General features: G+C 41.4%; 1 protein-coding gene across 1 annotated transcript in view; it reads left to right on the forward strand.

The window, feature by feature from the left end:
• The first annotated feature begins 2,369 nt into the window (after positions 1-2,369).
• LOC135543384 (palmitoyltransferase ZDHHC8B-like) overlaps positions 2,370-24,028 on the forward strand; it is a 94,665-nt gene continuing 73,006 nt past the window's right edge. Inside the window, exon 1 of the mRNA XM_064970597.1 lies at positions 2,370-2,639. Coding sequence (XP_064826669.1) covers positions 2,536-2,639 — 104 coding nt within the window. The 5' untranslated portion in view covers positions 2,370-2,535. The remainder of the gene's footprint in view (positions 2,640-24,028) is intronic.

Here is a 24,028-nt window from a genome sequence, read left to right on the forward strand (position 1 = left end):
AGGCTGTACGACAACAAAATGTGGGGAAAAGTCAAGGGGTATGAATACTTTCTGAAGGCACTGTACAGTATGTCTCTTTGGTAGGCTATGTACAAAGTATGTATGTTAAGAATACATTCATCAACCTGTTATTTATCCCCGAAATACAAATGTTTTGTATTTTTGAATGTTTCCTCACTGATATCTGTGCTTTTCTTGTTTAGCAGTACTTTTAAATACGTTGATGAAAATCTCTTTAAATCTCGGGTGAGAAAGTCAGACCAAATAGGAATTAGACCAAAATAGACCAAATAGAAATTACCAGAAGAAAGTTTTTAAAAAGCTTGTCTAACAGTTTTTATGAACCGTGCTGGTTTCTCTCAGTGCATTGTGCTCTATCAATGCCTTCAAAGGTTTGTTTCTGTATTTTGTCAAAGCATTCAAAGAAAGGAGATTTCACTTGTTCACTATATACTGTACAGTGAACTCCAAAAGTATTGGAACAGTGACATTTTTTGTTTTGGCTCTGTACTCCAGCACATTAAAATGATATGATGACTGCGGTTAAAGTGCAGACTGTCAGCTTTAATTTGAGGGTATTTTCATCTATATCGAGTGAACCGTTTCAAAATTACAGCACTTTTTGTACATAGTCCCCCTGTTTTAGGGGACCAAACGTATTGGGACAAATTCACTTGTGTATTAAAGTAGTAAAAAGTGTAGTATTGGGTCCCATATTCATAGCACGCCACGACTACATCAAGCTTGTGACTACAAATTTGTTGGATGCATTTGCTTTGTGTTTTGGTTTTGTTTCAGATTATTTTGTGCCCAATTGAGATGAATGGTAAATAATGTATTGTTTCATTTTGGAGTCATTTTTATTGTAAATAAGAATAGGATATGTTTCTAGACACTTCTACATTCATGTGTTAATGTGGATGCTACCATGATTAGAGATAATCCGGAATGAATCATGAATATGTGAGAAAGTTAGACACGCAAACGTCTTACCCCTCACCATTACAATAACAGCATTTTTCTGTTGTTGAGTGGGTGTATTATCATTCATTATTCACAATTAATTCAGGATGATCCATAATCATGGTAGCATCCACAATAATGTAGAAGTGGCTAGAAACATTATAACCAAATACTTCACTTTTTACTTCAGAAATAAGTGAATTTGTCCCAATAGTTTTGGTCCCCTAAAATGCGGGGACTCTGTACAAGAACGGTTCACCTGATATGGATGAAAATACCCTCAAAATAAGTCTGCACTTTAAAACCTCTTAGTCATTGTATCATTTCAATGTGCTGGAGGAGTACAGAGCCAAAACAGTAACAAATGTGTCACTGTCCCAATACTTGTGACATTCACTGTATATCACTTTCAAATTCATCAGCAAATGGTGTTCATCAAAGGATTTACAATCTGGATTTTCTGGGTCAGTTTTTTAGGTCTAATGTTTGTGTTGGTTTCTTGATTTTGTTAATAGAGCTGCTTACTAATGTGGAATTATGTCTGCTACCAAGACCTATGCAAACATCAACAATGTCACAAATGTCAGCAAGATTTGTGGAATTTATGCCCATCCGGTACCTGTATTCCTTCTTACTGCACTCTTGTCTACAGAGTTGACCAGCCAGTACGTTTACATGTTGGTATGACACATAAATCTAGATCTTATGGAGTTGCCTCTCCTTTCACTAATTTCAACTTAGTCTCAAATACTCGCCAACCCACTGAAGACAAGATAGAAGTGAGTCGATGAAATCCAGTGGATGATTTTGTATTTTTTGCATACAGAGGTTAAAATGATTTCTGTATCTGTCAGTTAAAACACGATTCAACTCTTCAGGCAGGAAAATGCTCCCTGAATGCAGCAATGTAGCAGTGCAATGGACCTATTACTATTCATTTGCACAGGTACTATGTTGCTGCCACACATATCCCTTTCTTTATTCTAGACTGCATTTGGTAACTGCCCTATTGTTCTCTGGGTATGCTCCTCACTAATCATAAATGCAACTGGAACGGAACCATTGGACTATGTTACTACAATCTCATTGTATAATAGCCTTTTATTTTAAATTGATTTTAGACTTGGGTGGCATCCAGGGGCATCCCAAGTGTTTTGTCAAATCATGTCAGTCAATCAAATAATGTTTTTTAAAACAAATGTAAACGTGTTTCTATAAATTTCTTCTTGAATTTGCTTATAAGCACAATACAAATCGACATTGATTAAAATATATTATCTTTTGATTGAGTTATCCACCTTGCAATATGTTGAAATTCGGACTTTTATTTTTGAAGGTTTCCTCATTACCATAGTAAAGTGACATCGTTAGTGCTGCTAGCAGAAAAGTAGTGGATTTCCAAGCTTTTGGAGCGCTGTATTTTCTGCCTGTCTATATTTGGATCTGTGTGCGTTTAACGGCAGTAAATACGGATTGGCTGAATCGTTAATTATAGATATTGCAGACTGGATCTTTACATATGTATACTATCTCCAATTGGAATAAATAATTGAGGAATGTGGAAATTACAGAATGCCCAACAGCGTTGGAAAGAGATTTAAACCCACCAAATACATCCCGGTATCCACTGCTGCCACTCTTCTTGTGGGATCCACCACCTTATTCTTCGTTTTTACGTAAGTTTGAATTGTTTAATAAGTCTTATAGGCTATCCTTCTGTCAATGCCTTACACACAATAAATAGTTTCATATTCGGATCAGTAGCATAGGTCCGACGATATGATGGTAACCAATGACTATTGCTGTTAGAAGTTTTTGTTGCAGGATTTTAGACCGCTTTTCCGGGACGGACCTTTATGCTATTATGAATGGTTTTATAAATGTGGACTGTGCACTGCATAGCCTACAGTTATTATTGATCTTCGACTCGTTTTGGTAGTCTTGTTAGGCTGGGTGTGTCGAAGCATTATAGCAGAAACTTCTATATGTGTTTTCCAAATGCATTTTATTCTAGAATAAACTTCATAGTTGGACAGCCAACTCAAGCTTGAAGTATTCTAGGAGGTAGGCACATAGCGGCAATAGGTTACTGTGTAGCCGTAGGCCGCCATACTTGCCAGTTAGTTGCCCCGTCTTTAGTTCTTCGGGCACAGCAAACAAGTAACACAGCGGTGAATTGTTATATTGTTGCAACTGGTAGGCTACTTTGAATATGGGTGTGTCCAATATTGATTAGAAATGCTGATTCGCCCTCGGTACATACATCAAAGTGCTTCATGTATAACGGGCAAGTGCATATGTGCGCTCTGAAGATTTTAGTGGTTAGAGCTCTACCACTGCACCTTCATTATGGAAATGTGTGTGGTTTACAGCGAGTGACGTTTTTCTGAAGGTTATTTTTTCCACCCAGATTTGTTAATTTTTTTTTACATATCCATTTTCCCATGGTTATCTATTGCATTCCTGATTGACCCCGTGATCTACTTGCAAGTGCATCATTTATTGACATATAGACTAGCAATCTGATTGTACACTTTTAAGTACAGCCTAGGCCTGCTGTGCATTTGAATCTGCACTTAAGAGTCTATTTGCTTATGAGACTAGTGGTTTGACTGAACTGGTATGATCTCATGGTTCAGCTGTCAGAGATTTGAGCACTAAATGCATTAGGGCATTGCATGAATGAATAGACTTATAGGCTTAGGCCACTGTATGATATTCATATATAAACACATGTAAAGGAAGATAAGCTTTAGGCGTAGGCCCAGTGAGAGATATGCCGGTGGCATGCTACGACCCCTACGTCTATTTCTTTACTCTTGTCAGATAGGCTACTGCATCTACTATAGAGATATACAGTGTAGGTGTACAGGAGGCTAATTTGTTATTTTTTCGATCAGAATATTTTTGATAAAGATAAGCATTATATTGTTAGATCATAGGAGTAGGCTACCTGGGGCGGCAGGTGTTGGGCTAGTAACCGAAAGGTTGCAAGATCGAGTCCCCAAGCTGACAAGTTAGAAAATCTGTCGTTCTGTCCCTGAACAAGGCAGTTAACCCACTGTTCTTAGGCCTTTATTGAAAGTAAGAATTTGTTCTTAACTGACTTGCCTAGTTAAATAAAGGTTTTAAAATATCATTTCTGGTAGGCCTAAAACACAACTGTCATAGTCAGTTAGAGCGCCGGTTGTGCACTGCCTTCATACCATAGGGCAGCAGAATAATAGGCTAATAGCCACACCAAATGTTTCTAAACTTTATTAGGGTAATATCAAAAATAACTCAAGCCACTGTTTATATGGAAAATATGAGCAGGATATTATATCGCTGCAAACATAACATTACAGTACTTCATTTAGCCAAAGAAAATGTCTCAACAGAATGAAACAAAACCATTGCGAACTGGTTTAAACCTTCAAAAAGTGAACAGGCCATATTGCAGCAATTACCAATAAAGGCCTACCAAACCCAAGAAATGAAAGAAATAGGTTAGGCCTTTTCTCAAATAAATATCATTAACTGATCTTAAACTAAATATGGAGCACACAATTTAAAAAAAGGCTGTTTGCATATTTAAAGAACTGGTTTAGATTAATAAATAGGCCTACAATAATAATGATATACAATAATAACGATAAAACAAATTATTATGAATAGAAATTTCATCCTACCTGAAAAGCAAGTTGTGCAGTAGCCCTGCATTTGGCCACTTTGAATGAAATGCCTTTAAAGAACGCCCATTTCTTTCCCCCAAAAAAAATCCCCAAAATGCCCCTCCCTAAGAAGCACCCCAGCTCAAAACATCTTGTGTGACTCGTGTTTTGCTAAATGATAAATGAATCAGAAGTTGCAACATTCTCTCATGTTATGATTATAACAGTCTTTATTCCATAACACTGTTCTTCTCAACACAGTTGAAAAAGCAGCTATTTAAAAGTGAAACTTGTGCATGTAATTATTAGCAGACAAACAAATCAAATATCATCTCTCTTAAAAACAACAGCAACACAAAGTGTAAATGTGTCACGTATACTCCCTCTCCGGCCTCTAGGTCACCAGGCTACTGATTATTATGCACACCTGTCACCATCGTCAAGCACACCTGCGCCTCATGACACTCACCTGGACTCCATCACCTCCTTGATTACCTTCCCTATATCTGTCACTCCCCTTGGTTCTTTCCTCTGGTGTTATTGACTCTGGTCCATGTCAGTGCGTTGTTCGTGTTCCTTGTTTTCTGTGCCCTTTGTTTTCTGTGCCCTTTATTTATTAAACACTCACTTCCTGTACTTGCTTCCTGACTCTCAGTGCACATTGTTACAAAATGTTTGCAAACTTTGCCCAGACTGAGCTATTCAGGACAGTATAGGCTAGAGGAAGGCTGAGTGAGTAGCATGGCTTTGTACTGGGGGTTAATGGTTTAGATCAAAGGAAACATATGAAGTTGGCTTGCCCTGTTGCCCAGCTATCTAGATTGTAGCATCAACAACCACTCCAGTTCTAAATGGGTTCCTCTCTGGCTGTAAGAGGTTTTGCATAGACACATGGTCAGACAAAGTGGTAGTCTAATGCTGTAGTCCTGATGTGCTTGTGTGCTTTGGTACCACAATAGCTGATACAGGGCAGCAGGAAGCTAGTCTCAGGTCCCTCTCCAATCTTCCAGACCTCTGTTGGTTTTACTGCCCAGCTTATCTATTGCAGCAGGGGTTCCAGTCAAGCTGTGGTCAGGGCTAGATAGATGGGCCAACCATTGACCCCCAACCGATGGGTAGAGAGGGTAAGGATTAGGATTTTACCCTGTTCCTCTGCTCTTTGATTCCCCATGCAGCTAAATGTCCATTGGATTGGGTTGTGTATAATGGAACCCCCTGGGGTAGAATTACTGTGCACATCCACTTTGATGGGGGGCATTGATGGGGGGCACATATGCTACACAATACACCACAATGCTCCTCAATGCACCACAACATTCCACAATGCACCACAACATTCCACAATGCACCTCAACACCACAAAACACACCACAGTAGACCCAATAGATGAAGCCACACATGTGCTGTGTTTAGAGAGCTGTGAGACAGCAACCTCCTCCAAGACATAGAGTCAGTGAGTCATTGTGAACCAAGTGATTGCCAGGTCTCCACACTAGTATCATATCAGGCATGGAGGAAGAGGCACTGTGTGAATAGTAGGAGTGCCAGCTAAGTGCTGGCACAGTGTTACTGTTACTGCTGTGCCTGGCGTCTCTGTCAGTGGGTTTACAGTATGTCTGTCCTTCACGACCACAATATCATTCACTCATTCACATAAGGCTCATAATGCCATGTGACCAAGGTACCCTGATTCCTCTACACAGATCCAGCTTCTGGTGTTTCTACAGAAACAAGAGGTGGTATAACATTGGACTGTTTGCTGATGTAAACAAACAAACACGCTGTAAAGGTTTTCGACATGCTCTACACATTTGCTACCTGCCACTGAGAAAAATGCAGAGGCTTACTGTTATCATTTCCTGTCAATACCGATATCCCACATTTAAGAAGGGGTGAGATGAATTTCTGGAAACTATCAATTGACTATGCGGCAGTTGTTATGGCAATAAATTATGGAAGAGGTTGCTGTTTGTGTTTAGAGCCAAACTATCTCCCAGAGATTCATGTAAGTGCAGCTTGGCATGGGAGCCGGAGCAAAGTGGACAGAGAGAAATCTCATCTTTTACTTCCACATCTGTTTCCTCATTTACAACATATTCATTTCAATGAGACGCTCAGTGCAGAGGCTTTTCCACTTAAATCACCATTGTTCTGATAGTAGGTGCAATCAGAGGCTACGCTGATCGCAGCAAAGAGTGGCTAATGTCTCACAGTTCTTTTCATGTGTATAACACTGTATTAGGATATCATAGAGTGGGACTGGGGGTATCATTAATCTCATATTTACTCACATGATGGTGTGGTAGTGGTGAGGGATGGATTAATGCCTAACATCCAGGGCTAAGTGCTTGATGTGCCCTCTGGCTGTGGTGTTTTAAAACATTGTGGTAATCTCTTCTCTACCACATTAATTGAACTTTTAGGAGAGTAATTAAATGTGCATCCCCCATTGATCTTAATCCACATCCGGACTCTGGCGCCGTCCCAAATGGCCCTCTTTTTTTTCATACATAGTGCACTAATTTCGACTAGAACTCTATAGGCCCTGGTCAAAAGTAGTGCACTGGGGAATAGGGTGCAATTTGGCACACACGATGGGTGTGATTATGCAGCTGCTGCTGTCCTCTCTTTAGTTGGTGGTTCTGTATCAGTGATGCTATCTTATTCATTGGTGCCTTTCAGTACTGTGTATTAGATACCATTAGAGCCTCGTCATCCTCCAATCCCCACTTCCCTTTGCTAATGTGTTTGATTGTAGGGCTATGTGAATTTGTTAGTTTAATAACTTGTTTAATAGCTACATTGATTGTTTTGATAGGTGATATGATATTGATATTTTGATATTTGATACGGTGATATCAGAAGTGTTTGTTTGACATGATGCATATAAATCTGATTAGGTTATGTCATTAAGGTTGTCTGTCTGGTTTGCTAAATCCCTATGAGCATGTTGTTTGTGTCGATTCCAATGTTTCATCCTCTATATTAGGATATCAGTAGTTCAGATTCTCTCTTTCTCCCCCTCCCTCCTTCCCTCCCCTACAGCGATTCTATCCTGTCACCACCCTACTTAGTTTGTAAATGCTTCTGCCAGCATTGTGAAAAGAGGGTTATTATTGATGATTCAGATCTCTCCTTCTTCATGCAGAGATAAAGATAATGAGATGAAGATAACAGGTTTGGTATATTTCTGCCGATGACACCTGACCCTTGTCTGACTGGTAGTGCTGAGCAATTAGTACTTTTTATTTTTAAAATAATCAGTTTTCGATGTTGGTTTTGATCATTTTTGTAACATTAAATGCACTATGCATTATGTGGGTTGAATGCTGTAACACAGAATAAAACAATTAATACAAGTCCATGATGGTAGTGTGCGCTCTCGTTGGTTGGCCCTTCATACTCGTCGCCAAACCCACTGGCTACAGGTTATCTACAAGTCTCTGCTAGGTAAAGCCCCACCTTATCCCCACTGGTCACCATAGCAGCACCCACTCGTAGCACGCGCTCCAGCAGGTATATCTCACTGGTCACCCCCAAAGGTAATTCCTCCTTTGGTCATCTTTCCTTCCAGTTCTCTGCTGCCAATGACTGGAATGAACTGCAAAAATCTCCGAAGCTGGAGACTCATATCTCCCTCACTAGCTTTAAGCACCAGCTCACAGATCACAGCACCTGTACATAGCCCATCTGTAAACAGCCCATCTATCTACCTACCTCATCCCCATATGGTATTTATTTATTTATCTTGCTCCTTTGCACCCCAGTATCTCTACTTGCACATTCATCTTCTGCTCATCTACCATTCCAGTGTTTAATTGCTATATTGTAATTACTTCGCCACCATGGCCTATTTATTGCCTTAACTTACCTCATTTGCACTCACTGTATATAGACTTTTGTTCTACTGTATTATTGACTGTTTGTTTTGTTTATTCCATGTGTAACTCTGTTGTATGTGTCGAATTGATATGCTTTATCTTGGCCAGGTCACAGTTGCAAATGAGAACTTGTTTTCAACTAGCCTACCTGGTTAAATAAAGGTTAAATAAATAAAAATGACTGCTTATCACGTATTAACCATCATTTATTCACATTACTTTACTTTAATAACATATTTCAGTTGTGTGTATTGCATTAGTTTTATTTAATGACTTTATTATTTCATTCCAGGTCATCATCGCATCTCTATTGAGCTGCTGCCTGTTGTCTAACAAAATCACACTTTTGTAGTTCTACAACTTAAATAAGGCATACTTTTATGACTGCTGAATACCAACTACCAATCACTTAGATCATGTATTTTCAGGTAGAGATACCTAGCGAAGCTCACGATTGCTCATTCTTGTCTCTTAAAGAGCAGGCATAAAATAAACACAGACCGGACAAGTAGATGCGCAGTGGATTATGGTCATTGTAGTTAATTACCATGTTTTATGCGCTAAACTATGTAGAATATTGGCCTGTTGGAAACTACAAATCCCTACTACATCGCACAGTTCAGGCTGGATCTGATTTATCTCCAGAGAAACTGTGCGATGTGTGCATTGAGTTCACAGAAGAAGGAAAAACGAACAAAATTTAATTCAAATTATTGAACCAACGTCAAGGATAGGATAGGGAACGCTTTAGTTTTCTGTGTCATAAAGAGAGGATAGATGCTGATTATCTCACTGAAACAACAAGACCAAAATAAGCATTCACAGCCTAAAGTGATTCATAAAAATCGCTGCACAACTGTTTGTTCGCTGGTTTTCGGGGAGATACATGGAGCTTTTGGTAATACTGTGGATAAGGCCTTTAGCAGGACTGGGAATGCTGTTTCAATTTTTTTATGAGCAGCTACTTTAGGTCGAGGAGAGATCTTGTAGATTAATTAATTTGGTTGTGCTCACTCTCAAAGGGCTACTTGCAGTTATGTACTGTATTACATCAAAAACAAGGAAGGAATGACCCACAGGTTGATATGAAAGGAATGTTGGTTTTATTCTGCATGTATTTCTACTCTCTTTCAATAAAATTGAAAATAATTGTTTTAATTGTGTGTACTGCATTATTTATCATGAGTGTAGGCTCCCTTCTGGATCTTATGACTGCATGGTAATTTATTTGAGACTTCAACCCCACTCTTTTGCACTACACTATTTATTTCTATTACAGTAGGAAAAAATGTACCAGGAACGTGTAAACATGTCTGTAGGCTACAACATGTCTGTACTTTGAAAGGAAAAGTCTCGAGTTGCTTGATGGCTTAGGGACCAAACCCAAATCTTGAAATTGAATATTAATCATGAAACCAAAAGATATAATGTTGAACATAGTGTAGCCTCTCGTAAGATAGGATGAACTGTAATTCCTCATTATCAAATGTCTTGGGGCTGAATACACTCATCCCATTTGGGAGCATACACAGAAACCATAGAGTAACATTCTTGGTAAAGGTTTACATAACCCCTGTAACACTGACCGTTCCCCACCGCAATCTATCTACTCTAGGTCTGTTCTGTTTCCATTTTCCCATGTTCTGTATGGGTAATGTATGGTTTAATATTATGTATGGTTACACTGACATACACTTGCTATGTATCGTTAATATATGGTTTAATGCTATGCATGAGTAATGTATGGTTTAATGCTATGTATGAGTAATGTATGGTTTAATTCTGTGTATGAGTAATGTGTGGTTTAATTCTGTGTATGAGTAATGTATGGTTTAATACTATGTATTAGTAATGTGTGGTTTAATGCTATGTATGGGTAATGTGTGGTTTAATTCTGTGTATGAGTAATGTATGGTTTAATACTATGTATTAGTAATGTGTGGTTTAATGCTATGTATGGGTAATATATGCTTTAATGCTATGTATGGGTTGTGTATGGACTCCACTGACCATAATTGTGGGATTCAATTAAACACAAAAGGATGACGGTGGTATCTTGAGTCTCAGATTCAACTGCTGACATTTTTTTTTATCGTTTTGAACAAAGTTACAATGAGGTAGGCCTGTAACTTAAAGTATTCATACCCCTTGACGCATTTGGTTGTGTTACAGCCTGCATTTATAATTGATTACATTTAGGTTTTTGGTCACTGGCCTACAGAGAACACCCCATAATGTCAAAGTGGAATCATGTTTTTCGGAATGTTTACAAATTAATAAAAAATGAAAAATGTCTTGAGTGAATAAATATTCAACCCCTTTGTTATGGCAAGCATAAATACATTCAGGAGTAAAACATGTGCTTAACAATTCACATAAGTTGCATGAACTCAATCTGCGTGCAATAATAGTGTTTTTTGAATGACTCCAGGTACCCCACACATAAAACTATCTGTAAGGTCCCTCAGTCGAGCAGTGAATTTCAAACACAGATTCAACCACAAAGTCCAGGGAGGTTTTCCAATGCCTTGCAAAGAAAGGCACCTATTGGTAGAAAAACAGACATTGAATGTCTCTTTGGGCATAGTGAAGTTATTAATTACCATTTTAAAGGATGCATCTATACACTCAGTCACTACAAAGTACAGGCGTCCTTCCTAACTCGGTTGTAAGGAGTGGAAGAAAACTGCTCAGGGATTTCACCATGAGGCCAATGGTGACTTTAAAACAGTTACTGGCTGTGATGAAACAGTTTAATGGCTGTGATAGGAGAAATCAACTGAGGATGGATCAACAGCATTGTAGTTACTCCACAATACTAACCTAATTGACAGAGTGAAAAGGAAGCCTGTCCAGAATCAAAAATATTCCAATCATGCATGCTGTTTGTAACAAGGCACTAAAGTAATACTGCCAAAATGGTCCTGAATACAAAGTGTTATGTTTGGGGCAAATACAACACATTACTGAGTACAATTCTCCTTATTTCCAAGCATAGTGGTGGCTGTGTCATGTTATGGGTATGCTTGTAATTGTTAAGGACTGGGGGAGTTTTTCAGGTTCAGTCTGCTTTCCACCAGAGATTAATTCTCCTTTCAGCAGGACAGTAACCTAAAATACAAGGCCAAATGTACACTGAAGTTGCTTACCAAGAAGATAGTGAATGTGACCGAGTTACAGTTTTGACTTAAATCTGTTTGAAAATACTTATCTAATCAGGATACTGTATATTAGTGTTTAATTTTTCCTGATTTTCTTTACAAATGTTATAATTATTCTTCCACTTTGACATGACACATTATTGTGTGTAGATCGCTGACCTAAAATTACAATTAAATACATTTGAATCCCACTTTGAAACACAACAAATAGTGAAAAAAGTCCAGGGCTGTAAATACTTTCTGAAGGCACTGTATATTTTATTTGATACCATCTAGGGTAGATTGTGTACTGTTTTGTTTTTGTCTGTAGTGAAACTGACAAACACAAAGAGAACTGAAAGCCTGTTGAAGGTAGAGAAATGGCACCAGTACAACAAAACGCCAAATACTTATTTCAAACAACAGACAGTGTGGTGACTCACTCTCTATCTCTCCGATGGGGGGTTTACACATTCACACTCCACGATGGATACGTTTAAATCTGGCTTTCATTGCTCCTATATTTTTTTGCCGCAGGCTAAGTGACAGTAATGAGATCAAATGTATAATTCAGGCCTGAAGTTTTGATATAATAAAAAGGCACGCTCACCAAGGGAATCCCAAATGACTCTGTTAACATTTTTATTAACCCATAATGGAGTTATCCCCCAGCATCCCCTGTCTTCCTGCCTCACCTTCTCTTAAGGCACCAGCATGCTTCAATTCGGCCGGCAGCTAGCCAGTGTCGGCCAGTTGAACCGAATGTGCTCGCATACGCCCTTATATTACATTAGCTTGAAAAATGAAAGAAAACGGCAGTAATACTGTTTGTCAATAATAGAGATATTGATCTGAATTCATCTAAGAACTCAAGAAACATGTTATTGATTTTGCCGTTTTTGCCGTGGAGATCTTAGTCAAGCAATTTTACATCTAAGATGTTTGGTGCAGTATTTCTAAATGAAAAAAATGTGCATGAAAACGAGTCGTCTCTCAGTGAATAACAACAAAGACTTTACTGAAGAATCCCTACTGTTGACCAATCAACTGTTGCCTCAAGAAAAAAGGTTGTGTGCCTGAACAACAACGAAAAAAAGACTTACCAAAGTCCAAAACCAACAATAAAAAAACATCACAAAATTCCCTCATGATATATACATAAACTCTTCCAAGCTGTTGCGTTTAGGAAGCATGTGGACGCCTTTACACTCTCTTACAAGGAGGGTAATATTCCAGTCATTATCTGCCATGGCAGGATACATCTATAAATCAGATCCCTTTCCTCTCCTTCATAACCATGGCTTGTCCAGCTGTTGATTCCCCTCTCTTCATACCGCATCACTGGACCCTACCAGCCACACGGACAAGCATGTCTTCCGTCTTCACCCTACGTTGGTATTGACAAGTGAATGAGGCGGGCAAATAAAAGCATGGGTCATCTAATCTAATTCCATCCTAGCCTCCTGTCACTCCCTCACAACTAGGTTAAGATCATGCTTCCCTGGTCGTGTCTGGCATCCTGAGTGAACAAAGCAGCCTCTTCCTGCCTGGAAAACCACAGCCTCATAGCAACGCACAGCCTGCCCTCCGCAACAATAACCACTGCCATGCACAGGTTGTTATTAAAATGAATGCAATTTTTGATTCATATTAGCTGTGGCAGGCAGGCCTTTGAAATGGACCGTGTATGTGGTTGGCTGTGTGTAAGGGGGTGTAATGAGGGAAAAGGTTCTGTAATCCTGTGTCTGACGGCACTGGGATGTATAATTGTTGTTGATTGGATCGCAGCAGAGCTTTGCGTGTATCATTTTAGATTTTCATTTTATCTGAATTGTTATTGTTTTGAACTGTTAAATAGGTTTCGATCTGAGCCTTATTGGACTTTGAAATGATTTGATGGCTCACTGATTTGCTTCTGTTCCATTTCTAGGGGGGTTCTATTATTTTGTCATAATCCTTTATGTGTCTCGAGTCTAGGGAGAGAGATTTTCTGCCTTCGAACTTTGAAACTCATTGCTACCTCAGAACTTTTCTTAAATGTCTTTCAATTTGCCGTCAAATTTTTTCTGAGCTTGGCTTACCAAAAATAAATTGTACCCTGTGATGCCATGGCTTGGCTAAATGAAACCATCTGTACGTAGTCAGAGCAGCTCAATGTAGCAATGTTTGCAGAAAGGGAAGTGAGGTGCTTGGGACTGGGAGTACAGGGTGTCTGCTCCCCCGTCCCCTGCCCCCCACCTTCCACCCCAGTGAGGCTGGTGGTGGAAACTACTCCTCCTGAGAACATGTGGGAATGATTTAGACGTTCAGCCGCTCTCTCCCTGGGCGTCTCCACCCTGTTCCCCCCCCCCCTCTTCTCCATTTTGGCAGGGGGGAGGCCATCACGGACCGGGAATAAGTTGAAACAGAGCTCTGCCTCTGACACCTCGTGCTAGAGGGGCCGTTTAACAGAGACAGAAAGAAGACCTGGAGTCCAGCTGCGTCTGTCTTCGAGTTAGAAAAGGAGACGTGTGTAGTTAGAGGAGTGTAGCCTACATCTCTAGACTACTCCAGAGAGCCATAGACACACACACACACAGGGAGAAAGAGATGGATAGGACGATCGAGTGTGGTGTTATGAGCGTGTTGCCTTTTCATATCTTTGTCCATTTTCATGGAAGTCCATCGTTAGAAGACCAGAGATGGTCACATCAAAAAGAGTTGCGGTGCTCACTCATCTGTAACGAGCAGAGTGACATAAATGTGAGTGGTCATGAGGCTTTGAAGCCAGAGATCCAAGGGCCAGCCTCTCCACTCCAGGCTTTCTGTTTAGCTTTGGACTTGGCCTTTGTAGTAGTACTGAGGAGCTCTTATACTTTCCCATAGCTTTAGCCAGACAGACCTTAGACGGTTTACGAATGGAAAGATCAAATATCGAGTGTACATTCTGTATTAAAATGCACAAGAAATTACTTGCCTAATATTACCTACACTGAGATTGAGATGCTGTCTGTCCACTCCATACACATTCACAGAATAGATATATTACCGCCGTTGATGTTTGATTGTTTGAAGGACCTGTTATTATTTTGAAGCTTTTTTTTAGCAGAGTGAAAGATGCCTTTGCACTGTGCAAACCTGCTTGGAGGATTTTGTTTTAAAGTACTCCTGTGGAAGGAATTCTCATTCTCTCCCTGTTTTGTCTCTCTGCCTAGTTGCCGAACAGGGGTCGAACATTATTATTACCAGGAGATTATGATGAACCTGTGGGTCATGCTAATGGGATAGAGAATCCATGTGATCAAATGTTTATGATATTGGATCTTTGTTTAATATATTCTTTAAAGACTTCTCATTGGCACGCTGGTTCTCTGCGCCCTTAATGTGGCTTCCGTAGACTCCTCGTGAGATAAGTAAGATGTGGAGCTCTCTCTGTGTGACTCGTCAGTATTCATCATTCTCTGTGTGACTCGTCAGTATTCACCACTCTGTGTGACTCGTCAATATTCACCACTCTCTGTGTGACTCGTCAGTATTCACCACTCTCTGTGTGACTCATCAGTATTCACCACTCTCTGTGTGACTCGTCAGTATACACCACTCTGTGTGACTCATCAGTATTTACCACTCTCCGTGTGACTCGTCAGTATTTACCACTCTCTGTGTGACTTGTCAGTATTTACCACTCTCTGTGTGACTCGTCAATATTTACCACTCTCTGTGTGACTCGTCAGTATTTACCACTCTCCGTGTGACTCGTCAGTATTTACCACTCTCTGTGTGACTCGTCAGTATTTACCACTCTCCGTGTGACTCGTCAGTATTTACCACTCTCTGTGTGACTCGCCAGTATTTACCACTCTCTGTGTGACTCGTCAGTATTCACCACTCTCCGTGTGACTCGTCAGTATTTACCACTCTCCGTGTGACTCATCAGTATTCACCACTCTCCGTGTGACTCGTCAGTATTCACCACTCTCCGTGTGACTCGTCAGTATTTACCACTCTCTGTGTGACTCGTCAGTATTCACCACTCTCCGTGTGACTCGTCAGTATTTACCACTCTCTGTGTGACTCGTCAGTATTTACCACTCTCCGTGTGACTCGTCAGTATTTACCACTCTCTGTGTGACTCGTCAGTATTTACCACTCTCTGTGTGACTCATCAGTATTTACCACTCTCTGTGTGACTCGTCAGTATTCACCACTCTCTGTGTGACTCGTCAGTATTCACCACTCTGTGTGACTCGTCAGTATTTACCACTCTCTGTGTGACTCGTCAGTATTCACCACTCTCTGTGTGACTCGTCAGTATTCACCACTCTCTGTGTGACTCATCAGTATTCACCACTCTCTGTGTGACTCGTCAGTATTCACCACTCTCTGTGTGACTCGTCAGTATTTACCACTCTCTGTGTGACTCGTCAGTATTTACCACTCTCTGTGTGACTCGTCAGTATTCACCACTCTCTGTGTGACTCTTCAGTATTCACCACTCTCTGTGTGACTCGTCAGTATTCACCACTCTCTGTGTGACTCGTCAGTATTTACCACTCTCCGTGTGACTCGTCAGTATTCACCACTCTCTGTGTGACTCGTCAGCATTCACCACTCTCTGTGTGACTCGTCAGCATTTACCACTCTCTGTGTGACTCGTCAGTATTTACCACTCTCCGTGTGACTCGTCAGTATTCACCACTCTCTGTGCCCGGCTTTAGAACTGAAGCACACCCAGCTGACAGCAGAAGACACTGGAAAAGATTACACTATGACTGTGTCCCAAATCACATCCCATTCCCTATAGTGGGCCCTACGTGCCCTGGTCAAAAGTATTGCAGTACATAGGGAATAGTGTTTCATTTGGCCTGCTATAGTCTGCAGTGAATGCGTGCTGAAACAGCAGTCTGCATTCGTCTATTTGTTTCCTACCTGACTTAGTTTGAATAGAATGGGTGCAATGAGAGAGCCCCATGCAAATGCATGATTTGACTGTGAAGACCTTTGTTGAAGGAGCACTCATTATTCTTACCTGAAAATACCTTGTGGTTTTTTACTGAGTTTATTTATTATCTAACCCTATGATAACAGGAATATTATTTTCAGTGAATTCAGTAACAGTTTACTATAATCTGGACTCAATTTACAGTAGTTGATTCTTATGCAAAGTCTTTGGTGACCAGACAGACAATGCCTATTATACTGCAGTACACTGTAATTGGTGACCAAATTGATTCTCCTCAGTTTAAAGTGAAAACGGCTAGTGGGCTGCATGTTGAGTGGTGCCGCCCGCCAAGTGGGACTATAATCTCTATCTAATTTGACAGCAGTTCTAATGGTTTTTAGAGCCTGAATGATAATGTATTAACCCCCAATTACAGCACACAAAATGTTATTTTTATTTCAACTCCAGTGTCCGTCATGATTAATAGAAATACTAAAGTTGTGTTTTTAATAGAGGAAGTTTTGCGAGAGGTTGGTGGCCAGACGATTTGACAGAAACTTTAGTCTAAAACTTTTTTTAAATTAAACTCCCCTCGTGGTAAGATGTCCATACAATGCTTAGCCATGGATTTCCTTCTGGGGGAAATGTTTTCTTTAGCTGGGTGAAGCTGTGCAGAATTCTCTAGAATCTGAATTGTATCCCAGCACAAAACGGTGCCACTTCTCAACAGCAAGAACAGGAAATGATGTTCTGAGCCAGTATTTTTATTTTTTTACTGCATTTGTGTCAGTTCCTGTATGAAATGATAATACTTATACTCCATCGCATCTCATCTACCATTGAATCACTGACAACATGCCTACTTGGTTAGTAACAACTATTTACTTATTAATGTGTTAGGGCTCGGTTTATTCCAGCCATTAATTATTATCTAGTTTGATGCCGGGGCTTTCTGATAGTGTGTGTTTGGAAGTCTGCAGATATCTGTCCTGCTTTGTGTTTTCAGGATGGGCGGAATGGTCTAGAGAGGAGTCTATCAGTTCTCTTTTATCTCATCTAGACCAAGGATGTTTTCTGTTTGTCCTGCTACTTCTCTCTCTGTGTGACCTCACTAAAATAACACATCTGGCCAGGGCATGGGGATGGGCTGTGCTGTGCTGGAACTTGTCTGTCAGTTTTGCAAGTGGCAGAGACTGCCTCCACTTCCTATTTTGTCAGCCCTGTGGTGCAGGGGCTGTGAATGGTGTCTGTCAGTCTGTATCCTGACACACCAGCTGCACTACAAAGTCCAGACTGTAGGCTACCATACTGAGGGATGGGAGGTAAGTTAGCCACTGAATTAATAGAATGCTTGTATCGCTGTCTTGATCATCATGGTTGGTTTCGATGCTAATTCTGTGACTGTGATCATTGTAGGCGAACAGAAAAGGAGCCACGGGGCCACAGCCAGCAAGTGTTATTTGTCCCTGTCCATCTGTGGCTTGTTCACCATGTGCATTCTCAGCAGTGGGGTAATTTTCGAAAGTCCTGATTTAAATGCTGTGTCCATTAGTGAGTCTGCCAAAGCCAGCTGGTCTCATAGAACGGTTTTAAACAGAATGATTTTAGTGTAGAATGGTTTTAGAATAGAATTACCATCGAAACGTACCATCATCCACACCCCCACTAGCCCCCTCACACAGCACTGGGTCTCAGGGTAAATAGCCCACAACGAGAGGGGAGGGTGTGGCAGGCCAGTGTATCCAGTATGAATCACAACTTTATTCACTGGGGCTGAGGGTGCTATGGATCTGACTCCTCTTCTCTCAATGCCCCTTGCAACCATACATCTCAGAGAGGTGTGCAGGATTTAAAAGAAAGGAGCGTAGATGAAGACCAAGATACCTTGGGAATGCCTGCGTTCATGTGTTTCATTGAGTGCAGTCGGTTAGTGTCAGCACGCATTCCTCACAGTGAGCAGAGCCTCTCCTGGAATTGACTTGTAATCTCCATGAGATATCCAGCTAGCATGGTCTGAATGAATCAGAGGGACGCTACAGTCATGTTGAGTTTATCTTAGCTGGGACAAGAGGCTGCGGGTAGTGTAGGCCGCATCCCGAATGGCACCATATTCCCTATATAGTGCGCTACTTTTTTACCAGAGCTCTATGGAAGCTGGTCATAAGTAGCGTGTACAAAATAGGGAATAGGTTTCTATTTTGGACACAGCCCTACTATCATTGTGCTGCCTGCTGGAGCACTTCAGATAGGATGAGTAGTAAGTACGACTCTCTCTCCTCTCAAATGGATTCTCCATCTAAATAGAAGCGTTGTACATTGTGTTTGAGAGGGAAGAAACCATTTGTTCCCTCTGGCTTTCCCTGACACTTCGCTGTAAAAGAAAGAGGTCAGGTCTTAGCGGTGCCTTTTTTCAGGACGGGAATCATTGTGTGGTTTCTTCTTTAGTGCCTTTGTAACTTTATGTTAAAACACCTCCTGCATTTGAAGTACTGTATTCCGTTTCATGACAAGGCAATTCTTCTCAGAGACTGGATTCATCTGGTAAGTGTTCAGCAGTTCAAAGTCTCTCAGATAGTTACCTCTGGGTTTATCCTCCCCTTGACAATCTCTCTCTTCCTCCTCGGTAATGAAATCATCTAGGCTTGTGCTGCTTATCTCCGACTAGGCTTTTCTGCTGTCCCACATCCCTCAGCATATTTCAGCGCTGTTCGCTAATACCCACGTTATCACAGATTTGACAATGCGCAGCTGAGAATGTGTGCAGAAGGTGTTAAAATGAGGCCTAGGTTACACCTTCTTTAGCATTTCATCGTACTTTTGTATTCAGGGCAGAGTTGCCTAGCTAGCTGTCGTGTTTGATGGTTTGGTGTTTTTACGGATGGCTTGGCAGTTTTTAAGGTTTCTGTGTGTCTCAGGTCAGGAGTTACTGCTACTGCATTGCGGCTGCCTCTGATGAAAATAAAACACTTCCTGAACCAGCACTAACTCCTCCACGTGGGGACCTGATGGAAAGACACTTGCTGCATCTGAAATAACACCTTATTCCCTATTTCCTAGCGTGCTTTTTTTGACCAGGTTCCATAGATCTCTGGTCAAAAGTAGTGCACTATATAGGAAATAAGGTGCCATTCTGGACGTAGCCACTGGCTTTGCTGATTTATGTACTAGTTTCATGCTAGCTGCTAGACGAAGCAGCTGAGCAATTAGCTTAAGCTTAACTTGGGTTTAAGTGATTGACAGAGGTAATGATGTGGTGTGTTGGAGAGACTTCAGTCAGCACAGTAGTCCTCCAGAGACGTTAACCAATAAGGAACTAAATGGTTCCTAGAACCCACCAGGTGCTGTTATAAATCCTTAAATGTACGGTGCATTCGGAAAGTATTCAGACCCCTTGACTTTTTCCACATTTTGTTACGTTACAGCGTTTTTCTAAAATTGATGAAATACATTTGTCCCTCATCAATCTACATACAATATCCCATAATGACAAAGCAAAAATATATTTTTAGAAATTTTTGCAAATTTATAACAAATTTAAAAAACAGATAGCTTATTTACATGATGTGTCTAGTGGGCAGGTGGTACTCCATCTAAGCAGATCTCCCTTTCCCGGTATGGGGGACCGGGAGATGTGGGTACAGGAGACCGCATGCATGACAGGACCCCCAGCTGAGTTGTCTGCTGGGGACAGTAGACGAGGCAAGGCCCCCTAACCTGGCACTGTGGATTAGCACTCTCTCTCAACCTGCGAGTTTTATGTAAGTGCTCCTCCAAGAAGAAAGGACAATAGCTTGTCAGTCCTTGGAACAGGAGTGACATTTGCTTCCCAGGTATAAAGAAGGGGTACCATTTAATTCAAAGAGTACCTACATAAGGACTTTATAACGCATTCATAAATCATACATAACACATTCATAAGCAGGACATGAGCATTTCATGAAATGTTGAGTTACACTGAGGCACTGAGGCACTGTGATCCCTCAGAGTGGTGGAGTGATTCAGCTAACTGGAGTTTGCTTCCTTGTCCAGGTAACTGACCTGCTCCACTGGGCCCTGTGTCCCCTCTGTCCTGACCTCGCATCCACCTCCTTGCTTGGCACGGCATTACAACACCTTGGCACAGTTCTCAAGGTGGTGTGCTGTGCGGTTGTGAGAGGTGGCAAAAAGACTCACACAATGACATAGATAAACAACATTTCCATACCCATAGCTGTAACTACGTCTTTTTTGTTTTATAATATTGAACATGTTGGCTAATGAATCATACATGAGTGGCATTTTAAGTGACACAGGTATGATAAGTGTCTTAATTTTATTTTGTATTTTTTAAATCTCTAATGAGATTTAAATGCCTTTAATGAAGCGATTACACAGATGCAGGAGTAATATCAGCCGTGGCTGTGGGGGGAAGTACAATACTTCCTCTGTGACCTTTTTCAGCACGATTAAACTGTGTTGTCATTAGTGCTATAATGGCTGTTGCTTTGCTCGCAGGGCGGGAACACAGTGTGAGTTAGCCTACGGGTTAGACAGAGCAGTCACACACCAGCAGTGTTATGAATCCACTCTGCCTCCCAGGCAGCTCGGTGTTAAAATGGAGGGCCTTTCTTCTCTGCTTTATGGTGTTTGCAGCCTTGAGGGGATAGCTAGCCTGCATGAGAGGAATGTCATGACGGGAATCTGCCTTTTGCTGCTGAAATTCTTTGTGCCCCTGTCTGTCTGTCTGTCTGTCTGTCTGTCTGTCTGTCTGGGGAGGATGCCTTGTGGTGCGCCTAAAGAAGCTCAGTCAGAATGAATGCAGATATTGATCGGCCGCCTCATAGATTATACACGAGGCGTGAGCTAATTGCGTTTTCATAGACAGTTGGGGACTTAACTGTGAAAACTGCATCGTCATCCGCTCCTGAATACTCACTGGATCAGCCTCTAACATCTCTTGTAATCGTACCATCTGTTCTGTTCACATACAAGTAAGGCAGGAGGCTGAGAAATTGAATTGACTCAGTTGGGGAACTTCCTGTTATAGTGTCTGGTGTTCTGAATAAATTAATAACCTGTTGACTATCTCTTGTCCATTTTGTATGGACACGTTATTTCAGACTCGGTGTAATGCTCCCATCCAGATCTCCAGCTGCCTTTGAGTTGTCTGTTGGTGGTTTTGAAGGAGGAAGGGACGGAGTGAGGGAGGGAAGAACGAAAGAGGAATGTCGGCGGGCCCAGAGATGGGCAGGCCGCACTTGTCCGTGACATTCCCCTTGGCCCCGAGGAGCCACTTCACCCCTCCAAGCTAGAGCCTTAGCCATTTGTCTTCATGCTGATCAGGGACCCCACATGAGCTCATCTTATCGAGTTAAATGTGAGAGAGCGGTCTCTGGCTGCTCTCCTAATCCAACAACAGCTAACCTCCCTGCCTCAACACACACGTCCTCCCTTATGCCATGTTAGAATAGAGAGTAAAGCAGCAGTTAACAAGGCAGGTCTAAGGATGTTGTTAGAGAACACAACCCAGCAGATCTGTAAACGGCCCCCAGACCAACACAGGTGTGTTAATGTGGAACATAGGAGCTGCTATGTTATGTCTTTTATCTGCCCTATATCCAGACCCCTGATCCAGCAGATAAGCATGTTTAGTACCTTCTCAATAGTCCCCAGTCTTCTGTGGAAACCAAGCCTGGGTTCAAATACTCGTTCAAATCTTTCAAAGGATTTAAGTGTTTGCTTTAGTCTGCTTGGGGTGCCATATGGGTGACATTTTGCAACTATTCTATTGGTTCTATTTCGCCAGACAAGCTCAATCAAGCCAAGCTATAGTTTTGAACCCAGGTCTTACGGAAACCCAGTCTGTGACGGCCATTAGGGCTCAGTGAGCCAGTGACAAGGGCTGCCATTCAAACACCCCCCCGGTTCATTCATAAGCTGCCCTCCAGATTGCCGGGCTAAGTGGTGACTGCGGGAAGCGTATTTTTACTCCCCTCATAACTTGTGCGTGGCCGCTCTCTCATTGAAACGTTTAATAGAGCTAAAAGGCAGCCTGGCAGATGTCAATCAGCCACTCAGTCAGGTCCAACCAACCTCTTCAAGCCGTGCCCAACTTTCCATCCCTCGCTCTGTTTCTCTCACTCTCTGTCTCTGTTTCCCTCTCTCTCATTCTCTACATTTCTCTCTCACTCTCACTCACACCTACACTTACACACCAGAGTTATTGTTTCCCACTGACAATGCAGTTTCTACCCTCCCCTGAGTCCCCTCAATGCCCTAGAACATTCTTGTACCGGTCTTAAAACATGTGTAGCATTATACAAATGCATGGCTTTTTCTAATACTGTCTGTCCCTATGCATGGGCTTTGCTACTGTAGCTTAAAGCCACAATCTGCAATATTTGCTAAGGTTTTAAGGTCATTTCCATGAATGGTGTGGCAGGGTCAGACTGTTGAAATGTCAGATTGTGGCTTTAACACACTGCAAGGTTACGAGAGGCAGGCTGGCTGGCTAGCAGTACCAGTAGCAGTAGTTGCTCACTAAGCTGGCTGGTAGCCAGAATTTATTTCCACACCACATCCAGAGGATATTTTTATCATCTCTCTGTTTACTAGTGACGTATGGTGAGGTTGGTGGCTGGGTAGGCACGGGCTATTATGAAAGCCAGATTTACTTACAAATATTCCTTGATAAAGCCCAAGTTCACCATACAACAGATGGCTCCAACAACTATTAACTGAAAATGGACACGTTTTTTAAAACCAAATGTAAATACCAATATAGCAAAGATACAGAAGCAATAGCCTCCAATGGCGGCATGTTTCATATCGTCTGACAAAATGATACACTGCTCAACTCAGCTTAGACATAGACCGATGTAGCATCCACAGTTGCAACCAATAGTTGGCACTAAAAGACCAATAAATAGACACATTTCATCCGAATAGTTTGCAGCCCTGATATATATATTTTGGGGCGGGGAGGGGGGGGCGGGGAGGGGGGCTTTTCATAATAGTTTTTTTATTAGATTATCACAGGGTCAACATGGCCTATCTTGTCTATCCTGACTGCACGCCACTGGTGTGTACAAACTCAAGAGCTCGCCTCACTGAGCCTGGCCAGATCTGTGTAAACAGTTCTGATTCTCTCTCTCTCTCGCTCTCGCTCTCTGTGTGTGTTCAGATGACAAGTGAATGTTAACTTTGCCTATAAGAGGTCTGCAAACACGTGTAACTCTCAGCTGTTGTCTCAATGTTTTGTTACACTTTACTTCACCCCTTTGTCATGAGTTATAACAGAGTCGTGAAAATTACAACGGGAGCCATACACATTCATGACAGCTGACGCCACCGTATTGCAGAAACATTATCATGACATAAACCATTGTTTAGGTCAGGCTAACTGGCCAGCTACATTGTTAACCAACTAGCTTACCCAACCAGTTTAAGTAGTGAAGACAGTGTGTAAAGCCAGTTAACCCCAATGACCTT

This window comes from Oncorhynchus masou, chromosome 1 (genome assembly GCF_036934945.1).
Source record: "Oncorhynchus masou masou isolate Uvic2021 chromosome 1, UVic_Omas_1.1, whole genome shotgun sequence".
Classification (NCBI taxonomy): Eukaryota; Metazoa; Chordata; class Actinopteri; order Salmoniformes; family Salmonidae; genus Oncorhynchus; species Oncorhynchus masou.